Source organism: Narcine bancroftii, chromosome 7, assembly GCF_036971445.1.
Source record: "Narcine bancroftii isolate sNarBan1 chromosome 7, sNarBan1.hap1, whole genome shotgun sequence".
Taxonomy (NCBI): Eukaryota; Metazoa; Chordata; class Chondrichthyes; order Torpediniformes; family Narcinidae; genus Narcine; species Narcine bancroftii.
The window spans coordinates 214472316-214495692 of record NC_091475.1 but is presented as its reverse complement, the minus strand read 5'-3'; the positions used below and the strand labels follow the sequence as shown (position 1 = coordinate 214495692).

Genomic DNA, 23377 nt, shown 5'->3' with positions numbered 1-23377 from the left:
TCAAACTCCAACCCATCCATCCCTGTTACAGGATGGGCGTCCCAGTCAACGTGTGGAAAGTCAAAATCTCCTACATTCACCACCTTATGTTTACTACACATATATGCTATCTCCTTACAAATGTGTTCCCTCTGTCGATTAGGAGGTCTATAATACACCCACATTAGTTTTTTCATGCTTTTCCCATTCCTCATTTCCACCTAAATCGTCTCCCTGGATGAGCCCTCCAATCTCTCCTGCCTTAGCACCATTGTAATGTTTTCTCTTACAAGCAATGCGACTCCTTCACCTTTTATTTCCCCCCTGTTCTATCAGATGTAAAACAACGGAATCCTGGAATATTTAGCTGCCAATCATGCCCCTCATGCTACCAACTTTCACTGATGACTACAATATCAAATTTCCATTTGTCAATCCATGATCTAAACTCGTCCATCTTATCTACCATGCCCCTTGCATTGAAATATATACTGGGAGAATGTCCCCCACATTCACTCCTTTGATTACCATCTTCTTTTACTACCACCTCTCCTTCATTAATTTTAACAATCTGGTTCCTCTCTCTCTTCAAATCTCGTTCTCCTTTTACCCTAATCTCCGCACTCTCATTTGGATCTCCCCCACCCCCTAAACTAGTTTAAACCCTCCCCAACAGCAAACCTGCCTGCCAGGATATTGGTCCCCCTACAGTTCAAGTGCAGCCCGTCATTTTTGTACAGGTCAGAACTTCCCAGAAGAGATCCCAATGATCCACAGATCTGAAGCCCTGCCCTCTGCAACAACTTTTTAGCCACGCATTCATCCATCACATCTTCCTATTCCTACACCCTCTCTAGTGTGTGGCACAGGTAACAATCCTGCGATTTCTACCCTCGAGATTTTGCTTTTTAACTTCTCCCCAACTCCCTATATTCTTTCTTCAAGATCTCATCCCTACTCCATTCTATGTCATTGGTCCCCATGTGGACCACAACATCTGGCTGTTCACCCTCCCCCTCCAGAATGCTGTGAACTCAATCTGACACGTCCCTGACCCTGGCACCTGGAAGGCAACATACCAACCAGGAACCCCGATCTTGTCCAGCAATTCTCCTATCTGCTCCCCTAACCAGCGAGTCCCCAATTACAAGAGCTCTCTTCTTTTCCCCCTTCCCTTCTGAGCCAGGGGGCCAGCCTCTGCATCAGAGACATGACCACCTCGACTTGTCTCTGCTAGGTCCTCACCAACAGTATCCAAAACAGTATACCTGTTGTTGATAGGAACAGCCACAGGGGCACTCTGCACTGTCTACATCTTCCCATTCCATCTCCTGACAATCTCCCAGCTCCCTGCCCCCTAATTATAGGGAGACTGCCTCCCTAACACTGTCTGCCACGACCTCTGCCTCCCTCAAGATCCATAGTTCAACTCCTGCTCCAGTTCCCCAACTCTGGTTGTAAGCAGCTGCAGATGGATGTACTTTCTGCAGATGTAGTCGTCAGGGGCAAGTACGCTGTCCTAGATTTCCCACCTCCCACAACCAGAGCAACCCACTGCCCTAGCTGATTCCATTATCTAAGTTTAATTATCTACCTCACCTACTCTTACTGCTCTCGTAGCAAGCTAGCTCTTTCTCAGCCTCTGCTCGCCGAAGCTTCAAAGTTCCGCGCCTACACTGAGCCGCTCCTTTAGCGACCCCTCCTTTTATTGGTCCCTGACAATTTACTCAATTACCCAATTACTCACTCCCACAAATCAACTCTTAATTGACTGGTAAAACACAGGATTCTGTTGACACTGTGGTTAAGTGAAAAAAAAACACAAATGCTGGAGAAACTCAACAGGTCAAACAGTGCCTTTATGTAGCAAAGGTAAAGATACATCACCAACATTCCCCCACACCTTGATGAAGGGCTTAAGGTGAGTTTCTCCAGCATTTGTGTGTTTTTTCAACTCTTAATTAGCTTAACTCTTTGCTCTCCGGGCCCCTTTTAAACCAGCCAATCACTGGTACTCACCAATCACTCACCCCACCTCCGACTCCAACTACAAATGAAATGACTCCTTCCCCCCTCAGACTTCACCAGCTGAACCAAAGAACAATTACAGCACAGAAACAGGCCTCGGCCCCTGTAGTCTGTGCCGAACCATTAGTCCCACTGACCTACACCCTACCCAAAGCAATTTTAACATAACATCCCAACTCCTGTACTCAATACTTTGATTTATGAAGGCCAATATGCCAAAAGCTCTCTTTATAACCCTATCCACCTTTGACACCACTTTCAGGGAATTATGTATCTGTATTCCCAGATCCCTCTGTCCTACCGCACTCCTCAGTGCCCCACCATTTACCATGTACGTCCTTTCTTGGTTTGTCCTTCCAAAATCCAACACCTCACACTTGTCTGCATTAAATTTCATCTGCCATTTTTCACCCCATTTTTCCAGCTTGTCCAGATCCCTCTGGGCCCAGCACTAATCTCTGAGGCACACCACTAGTCACATGTCTCGAATCTGAGAAGCAATCTTCCACCACTACTCTTTGGCTTCTTTCATCCAGTCATTGATGAATCCAATCCACTTCACCATGAATACCCAGCGTCTGAACCTTCCTGACTAACCTCCCATGCAGGATCTTGTCAAAGGCCATATTAGAGCCCATACAAACAACATCCTCAGCCTTTCCTTTGTCAACTTTCCTGGTAACCTCCTTGAAAAACTCTGGTTAAACACAAGCTACAAAGCCATGAGCCCATACAAACAACATCCTCAGCCTTTCCTTTGTCAACTTTCCTGGTAACCTCCTTGAAAAACTCTGGTTAAACACAAGCTACAAAGCCATGATGCCTATTCAGTCCCTAGTTATCCAAATAATTGTATATCTGATCACTTAAAACACCTTCCAATAATTTACCCACTGTTGACGTCATGTTCACCGGCCTATAATTTCCAGGGTTACTTTTGGAGCCTTTTTTAAACAATGGAACAACATGAGCATCTGTCCAATCCTCTGGCACCACACCTGTGGTTAAGGACATTTTAAATATTTCTGCCAGAGCCACTGCAATTTCTACATGAGCCTCCCTCAAGGTCTGAGGGAATATCTTGTCGGGCACTGGGGATTTATCCACCTTGATTTGCTTTCAGACAGCAAGCACTTCCTCCTCTTTTATCTGTACAGGTTCCATGACCTCACTGCTCGTTTTCCTCACTTCCCATAACTCTGCCTGATTGAATACTGATGAAAAATACATTTAAGATCTCCCCATCTCTTTTGTCTCCATCCAAAGCCGACCACCGTGATCTTCAAGGGGACCAATGTTGTCCTTTACTATCCTGTCGAAATCCTTGGGATTTTTCTCCACATTGTCTGCCAAAGCAACCTTGTCATTTTTTTCCTTCTTGATTTCTTTCTTGAGGTTTTCCTTACAGTTTTTATACTCAAGTACTTCATTTGTTCTATGTTGCCGATACCTGTTATACACCTCTCTCTTCTTCCGAACAAGATCCCCAATATCCCTCAAACACTAGCGTTTCCTATGCCTGCGAACCTTGCCGTTAATCCCGACAGAAACCTACAAACTCTGTACTCTCAAACTTTCACCTTTGAAGGTTCTCCACTTACCTTGCACATCATTGACCAAATACAACTTATCCCAGTCCACGCATTCATCAAATTTGACCTTTCTTCATTTTAGAGTCTCATATCAAGGCCCAGACTTATCCTTTTCCATAATTAACTTGAAACTCCCCTCTTCCCCCAAGCTGACCCCCTCTCACCCTTAGACTCCCCCAGCTGATCCCTCTTCCTCCAGACTCCCCCAGCTGATCCCTCTTCCTCCAGACTCCCCCAGCTGATCCCTCTTCCTCCAGACTCCCCCAGCTGATCCCTCTTCCTCCAGACACCCCAGCTGAGCCCCTCTCCACAGACTCTCCCTGACCCCACTCTCCCCAGACTCCCTCAGCTGACCCCCTTTCCCCAGACTCCCTCAGCTGACCCCCTTTCCCCAGACTCCCTCAGCTGACCTTTCCCCAGACTCCCCCAGCTGAGCCCCTCTCCCCAGACTTTCCCAGCTGACACCCCTCTCTCCAGACCCTCTCAGCTGACCCCCTATCTCCTGACTCTCCCAGCTGACTCCCCCTCTCCCCGAATCTCCCAGCTGACTCCCCCTCCCCCAACTCTCCCAGCTGAAGCCCCGACTCTCCCAGCTGACGCCCCGACTCTCCCAGCTGACGCCCCGACTCTCCCAGCTGACGCCCCGACTCTCCCAGCTGACGCCCCGACTCTCCCAGCTGACGCCCCGACTCTCCCAGCTGACGCCCCGACTCTCCCAGCTGACGCCCCGACTCTCCCAGCTGACGCCCCGACTCTCCCAGCTGACGCCCCGACTCTCCCAGCTGACGCCCCGACTCTCCCAGCTGACGCCCCGACTCTCCCAGCTGACGCCCCGACTCTCCCAGCTGACGCCCCGACTCTCCCAGCTGACGCCCCGACTCTCCCAGCTGACCCCGACTCTCCCAGCTGACGCCCCGACTCTCCCAGCTGACGCCCCGACTCTCCCAGCTGACGCCCCGACTCTCCCAGCTGACGCCCCGACTCTCCCAGCTGACGCCCCGACTCTCCCAGCTGACGCCCCGACTCTCCCAGCTGACGCCCCGACTCTCCCAGCTGACGCCCCGACTCTCCCAGCTGACGCCCCGACTCTCCCAGCTGACGCCCCGACTCTCCCAGCTGACGCCCCGACTCTCCCAGCTGACGCCCCGACTCTCCCAGCTGACGCCCCGACTCTCCCAGCTGACGCCCCGACTCTCCCAGCTGACGCCCCGACTCTCCCAGCTGACGCCCCGACTCTCCCAGCTGACGCCCCGACTCTCCCAGCTGACGCCCCGACTCTCCCAGCTGACGCCCCGACTCTCCAGCTGACGCCCCGACTCTCCCAGCTGACGCCCCGACTCTCCCAGCTGACGCCCCGACTCTCCCAGCTGACGCCCCGACTCTCCCAGCTGACGCCCCGACTCTCCCAGCTGACGCCCCGACTCTCCCAGCTGACGCCCCGACTCTCCCAGCTGACCCCGACTCTCCCAGCTGACGCCCCGACTCTCCCAGCTGACGCCCCGACTCTCCCAGCTGACGCCCCGACTCTCCCAGCTGACGCCCCGACTCTCCCAGCTGACGCCCCGACTCTCCCAGCTGACGCCCCGACTCTCCCAGCTGACGCCCCGACTCTCCCAGCTGACGCCCCGACTCTCCCAGCTGACGCCCCGACTCTCCCAGCTGACGCCCCGACTCTCCCAGCTGACGCCCCGACTCTCCCAGCTGACGCCCCGACTCTCCCAGCTGACGCCCCGACTCTCCCAGCTGACGCCCCGACTCTCCCAGCTGACGCCCCGACTCTCCCAGCTGACGCCCCGACTCTCCCAGCTGACGCCCCGACTCTCCCAGCTGACGCCCCGACTCTCCCAGCTGACGCCCCGACTCTCCCAGCTGACGCCCCGACTCTCCCAGCTGACGCCCCGACTCTCCCAGCTGACGCCCCGACTCTCCCAGCTGACGCCCCGACTCTCCCAGCTGACGCCCCGACTCTCCCAGCTGACGCCCCGACTCTCCCAGCTGACGCCCCGACTCTCCCAGCTGACGCCCCGACTCTCCCAGCTGACGCCCCGACTCTCCCAGCTGACGCCCCGACTCTCCCAGCTGACGCCCCGACTCTCCCAGCTGACGCCCCGACTCTCCCAGCTGACGCCCCGACTCTCCCAGCTGACGCCCCGACTCTCCCAGCTGACGCCCCGACTCTCCCAGCTGACGCCCCGACTCTCCCAGCTGACGCCCCGACTCTCCCAGCTGACGCCCCGACTCTCCCAGCTGACGCCCCGACTCTCCCAGCTGACGCCCCGACTCTCCCAGCTGACGCCCCGACTCTCCCAGCTGACGCCCCGACTCTCCCAGCTGACGCCCCGACTCTCCCAGCTGACGCCCCGACTCTCCCAGCTGACGCCCCGACTCTCCCAGCTGACGCCCCGACTCTCCCAGCTGACGCCCCGACTCTCCCAGCTGACGCCCCGACTCTCCCAGCTGACGCCCCGACTCTCCCAGCTGACGCCCCGACTCTCCCAGCTGACGCCCCGACTCTCCCAGCTGACGCCCCGACTCTCCCAGCTGACGCCCCGACTCTCCCAGCTGACGCCCCGACTCTCCCAGCTGACGCCCCGACTCTCCCAGCTGACGCCCCGACTCTCCCAGCTGACGCCCCGACTCTCCCAGCTGACGCCCCGACTCCCCAGCTGACTCCCCCTTTCCCCGACTCCCCAGCTGACTCCCCCCTTTCCCCGACTCCCCAGCTGACTCCCCCCTTTCCCCGACTCTCCCAGCTGACTCCCCCTTTCCCCGACTCTCCCAGCTGACTCCCCCTCTCCTTAAGACTCCCATAGCTGACTCCCCCTCTTCCCCCCAGACTCCCCCAGCTGACTGCAGCCATCGAGTTGATCCACAGGATCTGCCAACAACTGACGGAGCAGAAGGAGCAGGTGGTCGCTGAGTTGAGTGCAACCTTCGAGGAGCTGGAGCAGGTCCTGCAGCAGCGCAAGTCCAGCCTGGTGCAGGGTCTTGAGAATCTCTGCAGCGGCAAGCAGAAGGTGAGGGACTGGGAGGGGCCTTGGGGAACGCAAGACTGGGGGTAGGATTGTAGAGCCGGAGGAAGGGGGTCGGGGGGTGGGAACTCAGGGCTGGGAACTCAGGGCTGGAGGAAGGGGTCCAAGTTGAGCACATGACTAGGGAAATGCTGAGCCAAGAGGGAGGGGTTCAGAGGGAGCACAGAGGGGTGGGGGGAAAGCACATGATGGGGTTGGGGTATAGGGACAGTGGAATGGGGGCAGTGGGCTGAGATAGAGGTGAGGGGGATGGGATCAGAATAAGGGGGCAGTGAGATGGGATTGGGGTGAGGGGACGGGGTCAGGGTGAGGAATAGCTGAATCCTCTTTTGGTTGCTTGAGTCGTCAATGGTCATGGTAAAAACATAATGCAGGAGGAACTCAGCAGGTCACACTGTACTTTGTACATCAAAGATACAGATACAAAACCAATGTTTCGGGCTTGAGCCCTTCATCAAGGTATAAAGGCAAGGGTTGGGGCAGGTTGCAGTGGAGGCAACCGCTGGTCATGGATCAGGGATTGTATTCTATAGGTCTGCCTCAATCCTTGCCCCCGCTGCCACCTGCTGTGACCCTTGCCCCTGCCGCCTCCCATCCCGACCTATGTCCTTATCGTGAGCTACCCCCGCCACAACCTGCCCCTGACCCTTCCTCCTGCTGCCACTCACCCTTGACCCTTGCCCCCGCTGCCACTCACCCTGACCCTTGCCCTGCCGCGACCTACCCTTACCCCCTCCACGATGTGTGCAACCCTCACCACCGCTGAGACCTATCTCTGCCGCAACCTGCCCCTATCATGACCCTTTCCTTCGCAGTGACCAACTCCAACCCTTGCCCTCACCAACCTGCCCTGACATTTGCCCCCAGGTCCTTCAGGCCCAGTTGCAGCATCTGATGCAGGGTCGGGAGAAGATTCGGAGCAGTTGGGAGTTCACAGAGCAAGCCTTGAGCCAGGGCACAGAGGCGGAGGTTCTCCTGGTCAAGAAGCAGATGAACGAGACGTTGAGCGAGCTGGCAGCCGAGGACTTCCCACTGCAGCCACAGGAGAACCAGCACCTGGAGTGTGTGGTGGAGACTGAGGTGGTGCGCAAATCACTGCACAACCTGGGTGCTCTCATCACCACCAGTGCCGTGGCCCGGCAGACAGTAGCTTCTGGTGAAGGCCTACGCAACACTGTGGTTGGCCAGCAGACCACGGTCACCATTACCACCAAGGACAAGGATGGTGAACTGGTGAAGTCCGGCAGCGCAGAGGTCCAGGCCCAGGTCACAGCTCCTGATGGTAGCACTACCCGGGGCGAGGTGGTGGACAACAGGAATGGCACTTATGACCTTCTCTACACCCTGCGGACAGAGGGTGACCACATCCTGTCCGTCACCCTCTACGGACAGCCGGTCAAGGGGAGCCCCTTCCGGGTCAGAGCTGCCAAACCCTCTGACCTTTCGCAATCACCGGATGATGTAAGGCGGCGGGTGAAGTCACCAGGCAGTGGGCACATCCGGCAAAAGGCTGTCAGGCGCCCTGCCAGCATGTACAGTGCCAGTAAGAGGAAGGACAACCCTATCGAGGATGAGCTGATCTTCCGTGTGGGTGAGTCAGGCCAGGATATTTGGCCATTTCTGGGCAACTGGTGGGAGGGGGATGTACAGTGATTGAGGTTGAGGGGGCAGAGGGAGAAAGAGGGGACAGAGAGAGAGAGAGAGTATGTGGACAGAGAGAAACAGATTGACAAGATCCTAAATTAGTATTTCTCATCTGTATTGGCTGTGGAGAAAGACATGGGGGCAAGTGAACTGGGGTAGTAAAGAGCCAAGTTTCAAAGAGGAGGTGCTGGGAGTCTGAGTGTTGTCATACAGCATGGTAAAAGGCCCTGCTGACCCATGAGCCTGTGTTGTTAATTTACACCCAATTAACCAACAACCCCTGTATGTTTTGAATGGTGGAAGGAAACTGGAGCACCTGGAGGAGGACTTGGGGAGAACGTCCAAACTCCTTACAGATGTCGCCAGATTCAAATCCCAGTCAGTGATGGTGTAATAGTGCCGTGCTAACCACAGACCCATAAAAAACTGAAGCACAACAACATGTCCTTCTGGTCTGTGCCGAACTATTACCCTGCCTCGTCCCATTGATCTGCACCCAGTCCATAACCCTCCATCCATGTACCTGTCCAAATTTTTTTGGATGTTAAAATTGAGCCTACAATCACCACTTCAGCTGGCAGCTTGTTCCACAATCCCTCTACTCTCTGTGAAGAAGTTCCACGGAATATTCTCCCTAAACTTTTCCTCTTTCATCCTTAACCCATGACCTCAGGTTTGTATCTCACCTACCTCAGTAGAAAAGCCTACTTGCATTTATTCCATCTATACCCATCATAACTTTGTATACCTCTATCAAATCTCCCCTCATTCTTCTATGCTTCAGGGAATAAAGTCCTAACCTGTAACTCAGTACCTGAAGTCCGGGCAACATCCTAGTAAATCTTCTCTGCACTCTTTCTATCTTATTGATATCTTTCCTGTTGTTGAGTGTCCAAAACTGCACACAATACACCAAATTTGGCCTCCCCAATGTCTTCTACAACTTTACCATAACATCCCAACTCTTGTACTCAATACTTTGATTTACGAAGGCCAATATGCCAAAAGCTCTCTTTACAACCCTATCCACCTGTGACGACACTTTCAGGGAATTATGTATCTGTATTCCCAGATCCCTCTGTTCTACCGCACTCCTCAGTGCCCGTCCATTTACCGTGCATGTCCTACCTTGATTTGTCCTTCCAAAATGCATCACCTCACACTTGTCTGCATTAAATTCCATCTGCCATTTTCATCCTATTTTCCAGCTGGCCCAGATCCCTCTGCAAACTATGAAAACTCTTCACTGTCAATGCTGATCCAATTGATCATATTATCATCCAGATCGATGATACAGATGACAAACGACAATGGTCCCAGCACCACTCCCTGAGGCACAGGACTAGTAATAGGCTTCCAGTCAGAGAGGCAATCATCCACTGCCACTCTCTGGCTTCTCACAGAAAACCAATGTCGCATCCAGTTCACTACGTCATGCATCCAGTTCACTACGTCATCGTGATTACTGAGCATCTGAACCTTCCTGACTAACTTCCCATGTGGAACCATGCAAAAGGCCTTACTGAAGTCCATGTAGACAACATCCATGACCTTTCCTTCATCAACTTTCTTTCTTATCACCTTGAAAAACTCTTATCAGATTGGTTAAACAGGACCATGCACAAAACCATGTTGACATTCCTGAATTAGTCCCTAACTATCCAAATACTTGTCTATCTGATCTCTTGGAACACCTTCCATTAATTTGCATACTACTGATGTCAGCTCACCAGCCTATCATTTCTTGGGTTATTATTGAAGCCTTTTTTAAACAATAGAATAATATGAGCTACCCGCCAATCCTCCAACACCACAATTGTGGTGAAGGACATTTTAAATATATATGCTAGGGCCTCTGCACTAGCCTCCCTCAAGGTCTGAATGAATACTTTGTCAGGCCATTGGGATTTATCCACCTTTATCTGCTTTAAACAGCAAACACCTCCTCCTCTTTAATCTGTATAGGCTTTATGACCTTACTTTGATGAAGGGCTAAGGCCAAAAAGTCAGTATTACTGACTTTACCTCCAATGAGTGCTGTAAGATTGACCGAGTTCCTCCAGCATTCCTGTTTTTAACTCCATGGCCTCATTGCTTGTTTGCCTCTCTTCCATAGACTCTGAGCCTGTTTTCTAAGTAAAATACCCATTTAAGATTTCCCCTGTCTCTTTTGGCTCCAGACATAGCTGATTACTGATCTTCAAGGGGACCAGTTTTGTCCCTTTTGCTCTTAATACCCCTGTAGAAACCCTTTGGAATGTATCTGTCACAGCAACCTCACGTCTTCTTGAAGCGATCTCCTGATTCCCCTTGTTTTTTAACACTCAAGCACCTCATTTGATCCTTATTACCCTAAATCTGCTCTGCACCCTCTTCTTTAAACAGATCCAAATACCCCACAAAAACTAAGGTTCCTTATGAATGTTGATGGTGCCTTTAATCCGTAGAGGAACAGAAAAGATCAGTAATCTCAGATTGTGTATCTTCAGGCAGAGGGAAACTTGGTTTCGAAGGATATTGGGGATCTGGTCTGGTTCGGAAGAAGAGAGAGGCTATAACAGGTATCGGCAACACGGAGCAAATGAGGTACTTGAGAATAAAAAATGCAAGAAAACTCTCAAGAAAGAGATCAGGAAGGAAAAAGAAGTCGTGAGGTGGCTTTGGCAACAATGTGAAGGAAAATCCTCGGTTTTCTACAGGGATATTAAGACCAAAAGGATTGTAAGGAACAAAATTGGTCCCCGTGAAAATCAGAGTGGTCGGCTTTGTATGAAGCCAAAAGAGATGGAAGGTCTTATTTTTTTTTCATCAGGAAACGGGCACAGAGTCGTGGAAGTAAGGAAAAACAATGAGGTCATGGAACTATACTGCAGGCTAACTGGAACCATATAACAATTACAGCACGGAAACAGGCCATTTTGGCCCTTCTAGTCCGCACTGAACTAGTGTCTTTCCAATGTCCACCCTCGATCATGCCATATATAACCATATAACCACTTACAGCACAGAACAGGCCAGTTCGGCCCTACTAGTCCATGCCGTAACAAATCCCCACCCTCCTAGTCCCACTGACCAGCACCCGGTCCATACCCCTCCAGTCCTCTCCTCTCCATGTAACTATCCAGTCTTTCCTTAAATGTAACCAATGATCCCGCCTCAACCACTTCTGGCGGAAGCTCATTCCACATCCCTATCACCCTTTGCGTAATTTTATTCATATTCCCCTTATAATTTTCCCCCTTCAATCTTAAACCATGCCCTCTAGTTTGAATCTCCCCCACTCTTAATTGAAAAAGCCTATCCACATTTACTCTGTCTGTCCCTTTTAAAATCATAAACACCTCTATCAAGTCCCCCCTCAATCTTCTACGCTCCAGAGAAAAAAAGCCCTAGTCTGCACAACCTTTCCCTGGAACTCAAACCTTGAAATCCTGCCAACCTCATTATGACCACGACCTCTGCATTGAAGATAGGATTGGCTTCTTCCCCCAGTCAACAGGAGCAAATGAAACTGGAACAACTGTTGACTGCGCCTTTTGAAGCACCAGCACCTTCTCATGAACTCCTTCCATTGACTTGGTTGGAATCGTGGTGGAGGACATGGTAGAAGCAACATATTTGTTGGAATCATCAGAGATTTGGTGCTGCTGCCTGGTCCTGTCAGCCACCTTACGACTTCTACATATGGCACTGAAATCTCTGCACCAGAATGGACAAGAAATTGAACACCCGTGAGATGGTCTTTGAGAAAAAGACGGCGGCCGACGTACCCATGGGCAGCAGTTGCCTCTACTGCTGGGCCTGGTCGTTTCCCGGCTGCCATATGTCGAAGTCGTGAGGTGGCTGACAGGACCAGGCAGCAGTGATTCCAACAAATATGTTGCTTCTACCATGTCCTCCACTACCACGATTCCAACCAAGTTGGAAGGAGTTCATGAGAAGGTGCTGGTACTTCATAAGGCGCAGTCAACAGTTGTTCCAGTTTCATTTGCTCCTGTTGACTGGGGGAAAGAAGCCAATCCTATCTTCAATGCAGAGGTCGTGGCCATAATGAGGTTGGCATGATCAAGAGTGGACATTGGAAAGACATTAGTTCGGTGTGGACTAGAAGGGCCAAATGGCCTGTTTCCATGCTGTAATTGTTCTATGGTTAAATGCGAGGTAAACATCGAAGGAACCTCCGTTTCCAAAAATCACCTTCGACAGGATCTGTTCCAGTTCGCCTGCACCATCTCCTGAACATCTGTGAGGGTTGCCTATTGCCTAGGCTGCCATCAGCTAGTTATTGGGCAATACAAATCTCCCTAGATGGCCGAGTTCACTACAGAATAGCTGCCTTAATCCTAGCATATGGGATATGACCATCCGGATTCACTAGGACAACCTGTCCTGGAAGGCGCTCCACAAGTAACTGCACTTTGTCTTCTGACTCGTTACACTGAGGGCAGAGAAACACAGTTCAAGGATCATGAACCATGCTGGTGCATTATTAACAAAGAGGGGGGGGGGGGTCTTTAGTTTGACCTCCCTGTCTGCTCCTCGAAGGAATTTATCCTCATTCATTATCCATTTTAAATTAGAAGGTCATGTGAACTCACAGGGTCACCACTTGTAACACTACTGATTTCCCACAGCTTACAAACAAATAAAGAACACACTCACTCGTTTCTTTCAACCACCGTGAAGTCGATTTTCTTTTATTCACTAGACACAACACTGCATTCTTCAACTCCCCAAACACCACCGGCCAAACTCCACTGACCTTCTCAGGGCTCACTGCCACACGGGTGATCCTGACGCTCTCAGTCAAACAGAGGGACTTGAAAGTGGTATCACAGGGTTGTAAAGAGAGGTTTTGGCATTTTAGCCTTCATAAATCAAAGTATTGAGTACAGGAGTTGGGATGTTATGGTAATGTTGTATAAGACATTGGGGAGGCCAAATTTGGAGTCTTGTGTTCAGTTAGAGTGCAGAAAAGATTGACTAGGATGTTGCCCGGACTTCAGGAACTGAGTTGCAGGAAAGGTTAAACAGTTTAGGACTTTATTCCCTGGAATGTAGAAGAATGTGGAAAGACTTGATAGAGCTATTTAAAATTGAGGGGGAGAGACAGAGTAAATGTGATCAGGATTTTTCCATTGAGGTTCCCTTTTCCTATCACTTTTTTTCCATCTCATTAGGACAAAACTATCCAGAACCCGTGGAAGTAAAAGACAGAATTCTGTGGACACTGGTTGAACTAAAGAAACTCAGCAGGTCAAACAGTGAAAGTTAGTTCTGTGCTCTGCCTTTACTACATAAAGGACACTGTTTGACCTGCTGAGTTTCTCCAGTATTTTGTGTTTTTACCAGAACCCCGCGCAAGAGGTCCCTAAAAATTCTCCACATTACTTCTGTGCTTTCTCCCTTGAACGTCTGTTCACAAGTTACTCTCGCTAGTTGCTCCCTCACCCCGTCGTAATTAGCCCTTCCCCAATTAAACACTTCCCCATTTTGTCTGCTTTTATCTTTGTCCATAGCTATAGTAAAGGTCAGGGAACTGTGGCCACTCTCACCAATATGACCATCTAACCACATTCATTACCCAGAACAAGATCCAGTATGGTCTCTCCTCTTGACAACTGGTCCAAATACTGTGTCAGAGATACTTCTTGGATGCACCTGAGAAATTCAGCCCCATCTATCCCTCTTGTAGTAAGGAGGTGCCAGTCAATATTAGGGAAGCTGAAGTTTCCCATAACTACCATGCTGTATTTCCTGCACTATTCCATAATCTGCCTGCTTATCTGGTCCTCTATTTGGGGACCTGCAGACGACTCCCAGTTGAGTGGTGTCTGCACACTTTCGTGTTTTACTACAGTGATTCTATTCCTATTTCTTACTTCCACCCATACCAACTCAGTAGACACTCTCTGCAGCACCCTCTACAACCACCTGTTCCCGTGCTGGCTGACTCCCACCTATCTCCTGGCCTCTGACCGGCTGTGCTTGTTTTCTCCTCAGGAAGCCGTGGTCGGGAGAAGGGAGAGTTCACCAACCTGCAGGGCATCTCTGCCTCAGGAAACAACCGTATAGTGGTTGCAGATAGCAACAACCAGTGTATCCAGGTAATGAAATGACAGAGACTGTGGTTCCCTCTGAACTGACTCCCAGGGTGGGGAAACGCGAGGACTGGGTACATCGTGCGAGGGTCTCGAGTTCAATGGGGATAGCATCAGAGTCTGGCACACAGAACAGGCTCTTTGGCCCAACTGCACCCTGCTAACCACCATTGCCTTCCAGAGCTTGTCCTAATTGTCTGCATTTGCCCCAGAATCCTCTGAACCTTTTGAATCCATGTTACCATCCAAATCTCTTTTAAAAGCTACCAGGTGCTCTGGCAGCTCATTCCACAAACTCACCACCCTATGTGACAGTGCCTCTCTGGTCCCTTTTAAATCTCTCCCTCTCACCTTAAACCTGTGCTGTCTAGTTTTCGACTCCCCTGTCCTGGGGATAACAACTATGGCATGCCCTCAGGATTTTATAAATCTCTGTAAGGTGAACCTCAGCCTCTTAAGTTCCAGGAGAAAGGTCCCAATCTAACCAGCCTCTCAAGATAACTCTCGCTAGTTCCTGCCTCACCCCATCGTAATTAGCCCTTCCCCAATTAACCACTTTCCCATTTTGTCTGCTTTTATCCTTGTCCATAGCTATAGTAAAGGTCAGGGAATTGTGGTCTGGTAACTATCTCGTTAATCTTTTCTGCCCCCTCTCCAGTTTAGTGACATCCCTCCCTCAGCTGGGTAACCAGAACTGTGCCCAATACCCCGAATGGTCTCCCTAATGTCCTGTTCAGTTGTGACATGATGTCCTGCTCCTGTACTCAGGGCTTTGGCTGACAAAGGCCAGTGTGTCAAACACTTTCATCTCCCTGTGTGGCCACTTTTAGGGAATGGTGTCCCTGCACCCTTACCCCAAGTCTCTGTTCTCCAGCACTCCTCAGGGCCTCACCATTTACAGTGTAACTCCTATCCTGGTTTAACCTCCCAAAGTACACCTCGCACTTGTCCAAATGAAATTCCATCCACCATTCTTTGACCCACTTTTCCAGTTCATCCAGATCCTGCTGTCTCCTTAAGCAACCCTCTATGCAGTCCACACCATCAATTTTGGTGACATCCACAAATATACTAACCATGTTAACTACACTGTCCTCCAGCCTACCACAAAGGGCCAATTAAAGTCTATGTAGCCAGTGTCTACTGCCTTGGCCTCATCAATCCTTTTTGATCAAGTTTCCCATTCATGTCCATGCTGCCTCCAAATCAGTCCTTGCCTTTCCAAAGGGATGTAGATTCCTGCACCATGCAGCAGTCACAGGTTCTGTGTGCCTACGTTCGTGTCACGGGTTCAGTATGTCTTCTGCGAGTCACTGATTCTGTGTCCCCCACGTATGAATCACAGGTTCCACGTGCCTTTTCCGAGTACTGGGTTCCGTGTGCCCATGTGTGAGTCGTGAGCTCTGTGTGCATTGTGGAATCACAGGTTCCATGTGCCCATGTACAAACCATGGGTTCCATGTGCGAATTGCAGGCTCCATATACAAGTCACAGGTTCCGTGTGCCCATGTACAAACCATGGGTTCCATGTGCGAGTTGCAGGCTCCATACACAAGTCACAGGTTCCGTGTGCCCATGTACAAACCATGGGTTCCATGTGCGAGTTGCAGGCTCCATACACAAGTCACAGGTTCCGTGTGCCCATGTACAAAGTATGGGTTCCATGTGCGAGTTGCAGGCTCCATACACAAGTCACAGGTTCCATGTGCCCATGTACAAACCATGGGTTCCATGTGCGAGTTGCAGGCTCCATACACAAGTCTCAGGTTCCGTGTGCCCATGTACAAACCATGGGTTCCATGTGCGAGTTGCAGGCTCCATACACAAGTCACAGGTTCCATGTGCCCATGTACAAACCATGGGTTCCATGTGCGAGTTGCAGGCTCCATACACAAGTCACAGGTTCCGTGTGCCCATGTACAAACCATGGGTTCCATGTGCGAGTTGCAGGCTCCATACACAAGTCACAGGTTCCATTTGCCCATGTACAAACCATGGGTTCCATGTGCGAGTTGCAGGCTCCATACACAAGTCACAGGTTCCGTGTGCCCATGTACAAAGTATGGGTTCCATGTGCGAGTTGCAGGCTCCATACACAAGTCACAGGTTCCATGTGCCCATGTACAAACCATGGGTTCCATGTGCGAGTTGCAGGCTCCATACACAAGTCACAGGTTCCATGTGCCCATGTACAAACCATGGGTTCCATGTGCGAGTTGCAGGCTCCATACACAAGTCACAGGTTCCATGTGCCCATGTACAAACCATGGGTTCCATGTGCGAGTTGCAGGCTCCATACACAAGTCACAGGTTCCATGTGCCCATGTACAAACCATGGGTTCCATGTGCGAGTTGCAGGCTCCATACACAAGTCACAGGTTCCGTGTGCCCATGTACAAACCATGGGTTCCATGTGCGAGTTGCAGGCTCCATACACAAGTCACAGGTTCCATTTGCCCATGTCCAAACCATGGGTTCCATGTGCGAGTTGCAGGCTCCATACACAAGTCACAGGTTCCGTGTGCCCATGTACAAAGTATGGGTTCCATGTGCGAGTTGCAGGCTCCATACACAAGTCACAGGTTCCATGTGCCCATGTACAAACCATGGGTTCCATGTGCGAGTTGCAGGCTCCATACACAAGTCACAGGTTCCATGTGCCCATGTACAAACCATGGGTTCCATGTGCGAGTTGCAGGCTCCATACACAAGTCACAGGTTCCATGTGCCCATGTACAAACCATGGGTTCCATGTGCGAGTTGCAGGCTCCATACACAAGTCACAGGTTCCATGTGCCCATGTACAAACCATGGGTTCCATGTGCGAGTTGCAGGCTCCATACACAAGTCACAGGTTCCATGTGCCCATGTACAAACCATGGGTTCCATGTGCGAGTTGCAGGCTCCATACACAAGTCACAGGTTCCATGTGCCCATGTACAAACCATGGGTTCCATGTGCGAGTTGCAGGCTCCATACACAAGTCACAGGTTCCGTGTGCCCATGTACAAACCATGGGTTCCATGTGCGAGTTGCAGGCTCCATACACAAGTCACAGGTTCCATGTGCCCATGTACAAACCATGGGTTCCATGTGCGAGTTGCAGGCTCCATACACAAGTCACAGGTTCCGTGTGCCCATGTACAAACCATGGGTTCCATGTGCGAGTTGCAGGCTCCATACACAAGTCACAGGTTCCATGTGCCCATGTACAAACCATGGGTTCCATGTGCGAGTTGCAGGCTCCATACACAAGTCACAGGTTCCATGTGCCCATGTACAAACCATGAGTTCCATGTGCGAGTTGCAGGCTCCATACACAAGTCACAGGTTCCGTGTGCCCATGTTGAAACCATGGGTTCCATGTGCGAGTTGCAGGCTCCATACACAAGTCACAGGTTCCATGTGCCCATGTACAAACCATGGGTTCCATGTGCGAGTTGCAGGCTCCATACACAAGTCACAGGTTCTGTGTGCCCATGTACAAAGTATGGGTTCCATGTGCGAGTTGCAGGCTCCATACACAAGTCACAGGTTCCATGTGCCCATGTACAAACCATGAGTTCCATGTGCGAGTTGCAGGCTCCATACACAAGTCACAGGTTCCGTGTGCCCACAGATTTTCTCCAACGATGGACAGTTCAAGCTGCGTTTTGGAGTTCGTGGTCGTTCCCCAGGGCAACTGCAGCGTCCAACTGGAGTAACCGTGGACCCCAACGGTGACATCATCGTGGCTGACTATGACAATCGCTGGGTCAGCACATTTAGCCCTGATGGCAAGTTCAAGGTAGGGAGTTTGGCTGGCGAGGGGGTGGGTCACCTCTTCAGACCCCTGAACAGGGTCCGCACATCCAACTCCCCACCCCCTTTCAACTGACCCAGGTTCACATTCTTTCCCCCCCACCCTGACCCAGGGTCCACACATCCTCTCCCTGTTTCCACACATCCACACAGGGTCCATACATCCTCTCCTCACACATCCTCACCCCTCCAGACCCCTGTCCAAGGTCCACCCATTCAACCAACCCCCCACCCCTCCTCCCTCTGACAAAGGGTCCGCACATCCAACTTCCCACCCCCTTTCCACTGACCCAGGTTCACACTCTCCATCCTCCCTCTGTTTTCCCCCCTCTCATTGACCAAGGTTCATGTGTTTTCCCCCCTCCCATGCCCCACCAACCCAGAGTTCCACATATCCCCCATCCTGCCACAGACTCAGGGTCAGCACATTCCACTCCCACCACATCCCACTCACCAACCCAGGATCCACACATACCCCACCCATACTGCTCCAACCCAGGGTAAACACGTCCTTCCTCCCCACCCATCAGCTTCCTACACTTTGGGAGTTGGTGACCAGACCTGTAGTTCCCATTCCCAAGTCCCTCTCACTCCATCCCTCCTTCCCTGTGTTCTCATTGCCTATCCCAATCTCCCTATTTCTGTCCCACCCACCCACCTTTCTCCTTCCCTCCCACTCTCTCGAACCCAGTGGTTCCCATATTTCTTTGTGATCTGCCCCCTTGGCTCCCAGGCCACATCCCAGTGCCCACGCCCACTCCGACATCCGCCTCACCTGACAGATAGCGCACAGTGAGCACTGTGGAAAAGATCAGAGCAACCCCTATTTTTTTTCCGCCTCATTGGATCTTTCCACCGCTACCAGAGGGGCAATGGCAACTTTGGAAATGATTACTCTAATTCTTTCTCTTTCCCCCTGCCCCCACCACCCCTCCCCCCGCCCCCTCCCTCCCCCGCCCCCTCCTTCCCCCGCCCCCTCCCTCCCCCCGCCCCCCTCCCCCCGCCCCTCCCTCCCCCGCCCCCTCCCTCCCCCGCCCCCTCCCTCTCCCCCGCCCCCTCCCTCCCCCGCCCCCTCCCTCCCCCGCCCCCCTCCCTCCCCCGCCCCCCTCCCTCCCCCGCCCCCTCCCTCCCCCGCCCCCTCCCTCCCCCGCCCCTCCCTCCCCCGCCCCCTCCCTCCCCCGCCCCCTCCCTCCCCGCCCCCTCCCTCCCCCGCCCCCTCCCTCCCCCGCCCCTCCCTCCCCCCGCCCTCCCTCCCCCGCCCCCTCCCTCCCCCGCCCCCTCTCTCCCCGCCCCTCTCTCCCCGCCCCCTCTCTCCCCGCCCCTCTCTCCCCGCCCCCTCTCTCCCCGCCCCCTCTCTCCCCGCCCCCTCTCTCCCCGCCCCCTCTCTCCCCGCCCCCTCTCTCCCCGCCCCCTCTCTCCCCGCCCCCTCTCTCCCCGCCCCTCTCTCCCCGCCCCCTCTCTCCCCGCCCCCTCTCTCCCGCCCCCTCTCTCCCCGCCCCCTCTCTCCCCGCCCCCTCTCTCCCCGCCCCCTCTCTCCCCGCCCCCTCTCTCCCCGCCCCCTCTCTCCCCGCCCCCTCTCTCCCCGCCCCCTCTCTCCCCGCCCCCTCTCTCCCCGCCCCCTCTCTCCCCGCCCCCCTCTCCCCGCCCCCCTCTCCCCGCCCCCCTCTCCCCGCCCCCCTCTCCCCGCCCCCCTCTCCCCGCCCCCCTCTCCCCGCCCCCCTCTCCCCGCCCCCCTCTCCCCGCCCCCCTCTCCCCGCCCCCCTCTCTCCCCGCCCCCCTCTCCCCGCCCCCCTCTCCCCGCCCCCCTCTCCCCGCCCCCCCTCTCCCCGCCCCCCCTCTCCCCGCCCCCCCTCTCCCCGCCCCCCCTCTCCCCGCCCCCCCTCTCCCCGCCCCCCCTCTCCCCGCCCCCCCTCTCCCCGCCCCCCCTCTCCCCGCCCCCCTCTCCCCGCCCCCCTCTCCCCGCCCCCCTCTCCCCGCCCCCCCTCTCCCCGCCCCCCTCTCCCCGCCCCCCTCTCCCCGCCCCCCCTCTCCCCGCCCCCCTCTCCCCGCCCCCCTCTCCCCGCCCCCCTCTCCCCGCCCCCCTCTCCCCGCCCCCCTCTCCCCGCCCCCCTCTCCCCGCCCCCCCTCTCCCCGCCCCCCCTCTCCCCGCCCCCCCTCTCCCCGCCCCCCCTCTCCCCGCCCCCCCTCTCCCCGCCCCCCCTCTCCCCGCCCCCCCTCTCCCCGCCCCCCCCTCTCCCCGCCCCCCCTCTCCCCGCCCCCCCTCTCCCCGCCCCCCCTCTCCCCGCCCCCCCTCTCCCCGCCCCCTCTCTCCCCGCCCCCTCTCTCCCCGCCCCCTCTCTCCCCGCCCCCTCTCTCCCCGCCCCCTCTCTCCCCGCCCCCTCTCTCCCCGCCCCTCTCTCCCCGCCCCCTCTCCCCCCGCCCCCCTCTCTCCCCCCTCTCTCCCCGCCCCCTCTCTCCCCGCCCCCTCTCCTGTCCCCCTGCCCCCACAGAGTAAGATTGGTGCGGGGAAGTTGCTTGGTCCAAGGGGAGTGGCCATCGACCGGAATGGCCATCTGATTGTGGTGGACAACAAGGCCTGCAGTGTCTTCATTTTCCAGTCTAACGGGAAGCTGGTGACTCGGTTTGGTACTCGTGGCACTGCAGACAGGCAGTTTGCAGGTACACTGGACGGTAATGACTCCAGCTCTGCCTCTTCATCTATATTACACGAGCTGGGTTACAGAATGGCAGAAGCAGGCCCTTCACTTCGCCATGTCACTGCTATCTGCACTACATCAAGCCATGTCCCTCTGTGGATTGTGGGGTGGAGTCCAGAGTCCTGCTGCCGTGTGGAATTTGCACGTTCCCCCACCCCTACCCCCCCCGACCACACCACAAGTATACACTGGTGGGTTAGCTACCGCTGTAAATTTCTCCCAGCGTAGTCAAATGGCAAAAAAGATAAAAGTGAATGCATGTGTGAGAGGCAAATTGTTGCAGGGATAAAACAGGGAAATTAGGAGTGATGGGCTGAGTGGCCCACCTCACAGACCTGGTGCCTTCATTAGGTATTTACATAAATTGTAAACAGTTGAGGGGCGCTGTTCATTACGTCAAGCTGATATTTACTGTTAAACAGCGTTCAACCCACACCAACACCTCAGTCATCACAAAGCGGCGTGAGGTATCACTCTCTTCGCCTGCGACCCCCCCCCCCCCCCCCCAGGATCTTGTCACCCACAATTCCCCCCCCCACCCCCGGGTTTCGCCGTGTCTCACCCATCCTCATTTCTCATTATTCAGATGAGAATCTGCCACCAAAGTGGAGAAACTCATCTACATGAGGCTGCATCTGCCGATTATACTGCTGAAGGATGTGTGTACCCCCACCTTTGCTGCCCTAGCCCTGAGGAGGGGGGGAGCAGGTCGGGTCACTGCTCATGTTTGAACTCCAGCAACAGTGACCATGTTCGAATGGGACAAGTATGGTGGAGGGGGAGAGGTCTGGGCTTCTGTTCAGGGGGGGTGGGGCTGGGGAGCCATGTGATCAGAAGGGGCGAGGTCATGGATGGGAGTGGTTGGGATGGGTGGAGTCAGGACTGGATTGAGGCCCTTGCTGTGACCTGCTCTTTCCCTCTCCCCTCTCTCTCCCCCTTCCCCATCTTTCGCTCGCCTTCTCCACTCCCTCACTCATCCTTTCCCCCTCCCTCGTGTTCCTTCTTCCCCCATGTTCCCCCTTCCCACCCTTCGGCCTCCCCCTTCCCACCCCTCGCGCTCCCCTTCCCCCTCTCGCGCTCCCCTTCCCCCTCTCGCGCTCCCCTTCCCCCTCTCGCGCTCCCCTTCCCCCTCTCGCGCTCCCCTTCCCCCTCTCGCGCTCCCCTTCCCCCTCTCGCGCTCCCCTTCCCCCTCTCGCGCTCCCCTTCCCCCTCTCGCGCTCCCCTTCCCCCTCTCGCGCTCCCCTTCCCCCTCTCGCGCTCCCCTTCCTCCTCTCGCGCTCCCCTTCCCCCTCTCGCGCTCCCCTTCCCCCTCTCGCGCTCCCCTTCCCCCTCTCGCGCTCCCCTTCCCCCTCTCGCGCTCCCCTTCCCCCTCTCGCGCTCCCCTTCCCCCTCTCGCGCTCCCCTTCCCCCTCTCGCGCTCCCCTTCCCCCTCTCGCGCTCCCCTTCCCCCTCTCGCGCTCCCCTTCCCCCTCTCGCGCTCCCCCTTCCCCCCTCTCGCGCTCCCCCTTCCCCCCTCTCGCGCTCCCCCTTCCCCCCTCTCGCGCTCCCCCTTCCCCCCTCTCGCGCTCCCCCTTCCCCCCTCTCGCGCTCCCCCTTCCCCCCTCTCGCGCTCCCCCTTCCCCCCTCTCGCGCTCCCCCTTCCCCCCTCTCGCGCTCCCCCTTCCCCCCTCTCGCGCTCCCCCTTCCCCCTCTCGCGCTCCCCCTTCCCCCCTCTCGCGCTCCCCCTTCCCCCCTCTCGCGCTCCCCCTTCCCCCCTCTCGCGCTCCCCCTTCCCCCCTCTCGCGCTCCCCCTTCCCCCCTCTCGCGCTCCCCCTTCCCCCCTCTCGCGCTCCCCCTTCCCCCCTCTCGCGCTCCCCCTTCCCCCCTCTCGCGCTCCCCCTTCCCCCCTATCGCGCTCCCCCTTCCCCCCTCTCGCGCTCCCCCTTCCCCCCTCTCGCGCTCCCCCTTCCCCCCTCTCGCGCTCCCCCTTCCCCCCTCTCGCGCTCCCCCTTCCCCCCTCTCGCGCTCCCCCTTCCCCCCTCTCGCGCTCCCCCTTCCCCCCTCTCGCGCTCCCCCTTCCCCCCTCTCGCGCTCCCCCTTCCCCCCTCTCGCGCTCCCCCTTCCCCCCTCTCGCGCTCCCCCTTCCCCCCTCTCGCGCTCCCCCTTCCCCCCTCTCGCGCTCCCCCTTCCCCCCTCTCGCGCTCCCCCTTCCCCCCTCTCGCGCTCCCCCTTCCCCCCTCTCGCGCTCCCCCTTCCCCCCTCGCGCTCCCCCTTCCCCCCTCTCGCGCTCCCCCTTCCCCCCTCTCGCGCTCCCCCTTCCCCCCTCTCGCGCTCCCCCTTCCCCCCTCTCGCGCTCCCCCTTCCCCCCTCTCGCGCTCCCCCTTCCCCCCTCTCGCGCTCCCCCTTCCCCCCTCTCGCGCTCCCCCTTCCCCCCCTCGCGCTCCCCCTTCCCCCCTCTCGCGCTCCCCCTTCCCCCCTCTCGCGCTCCCCCTTCCCCCCTCTCGCGCTCCCCCTTCCCCCCTCTC

General features: G+C 55.3%; 1 protein-coding gene across 1 annotated transcript in view; it reads left to right on the top strand.

Moving 5' to 3' along the window:
- Positions 1 to 23377, top strand: part of LOC138739709 (tripartite motif-containing protein 2-like) — a 43107-nt gene that overhangs the window by 8698 nt on the left and 11032 nt on the right. The window contains exons 5-8 of the mRNA XM_069892305.1: positions 7499 to 8222; positions 14279 to 14382; positions 17996 to 18163; positions 20667 to 20835. Of these exons, the coding sequence (XP_069748406.1) occupies positions 7499 to 8222; positions 14279 to 14382; positions 17996 to 18163; positions 20667 to 20835 (1165 nt within the window). The remainder of the gene's footprint in view (positions 1 to 7498; positions 8223 to 14278; positions 14383 to 17995; positions 18164 to 20666; positions 20836 to 23377) is intronic.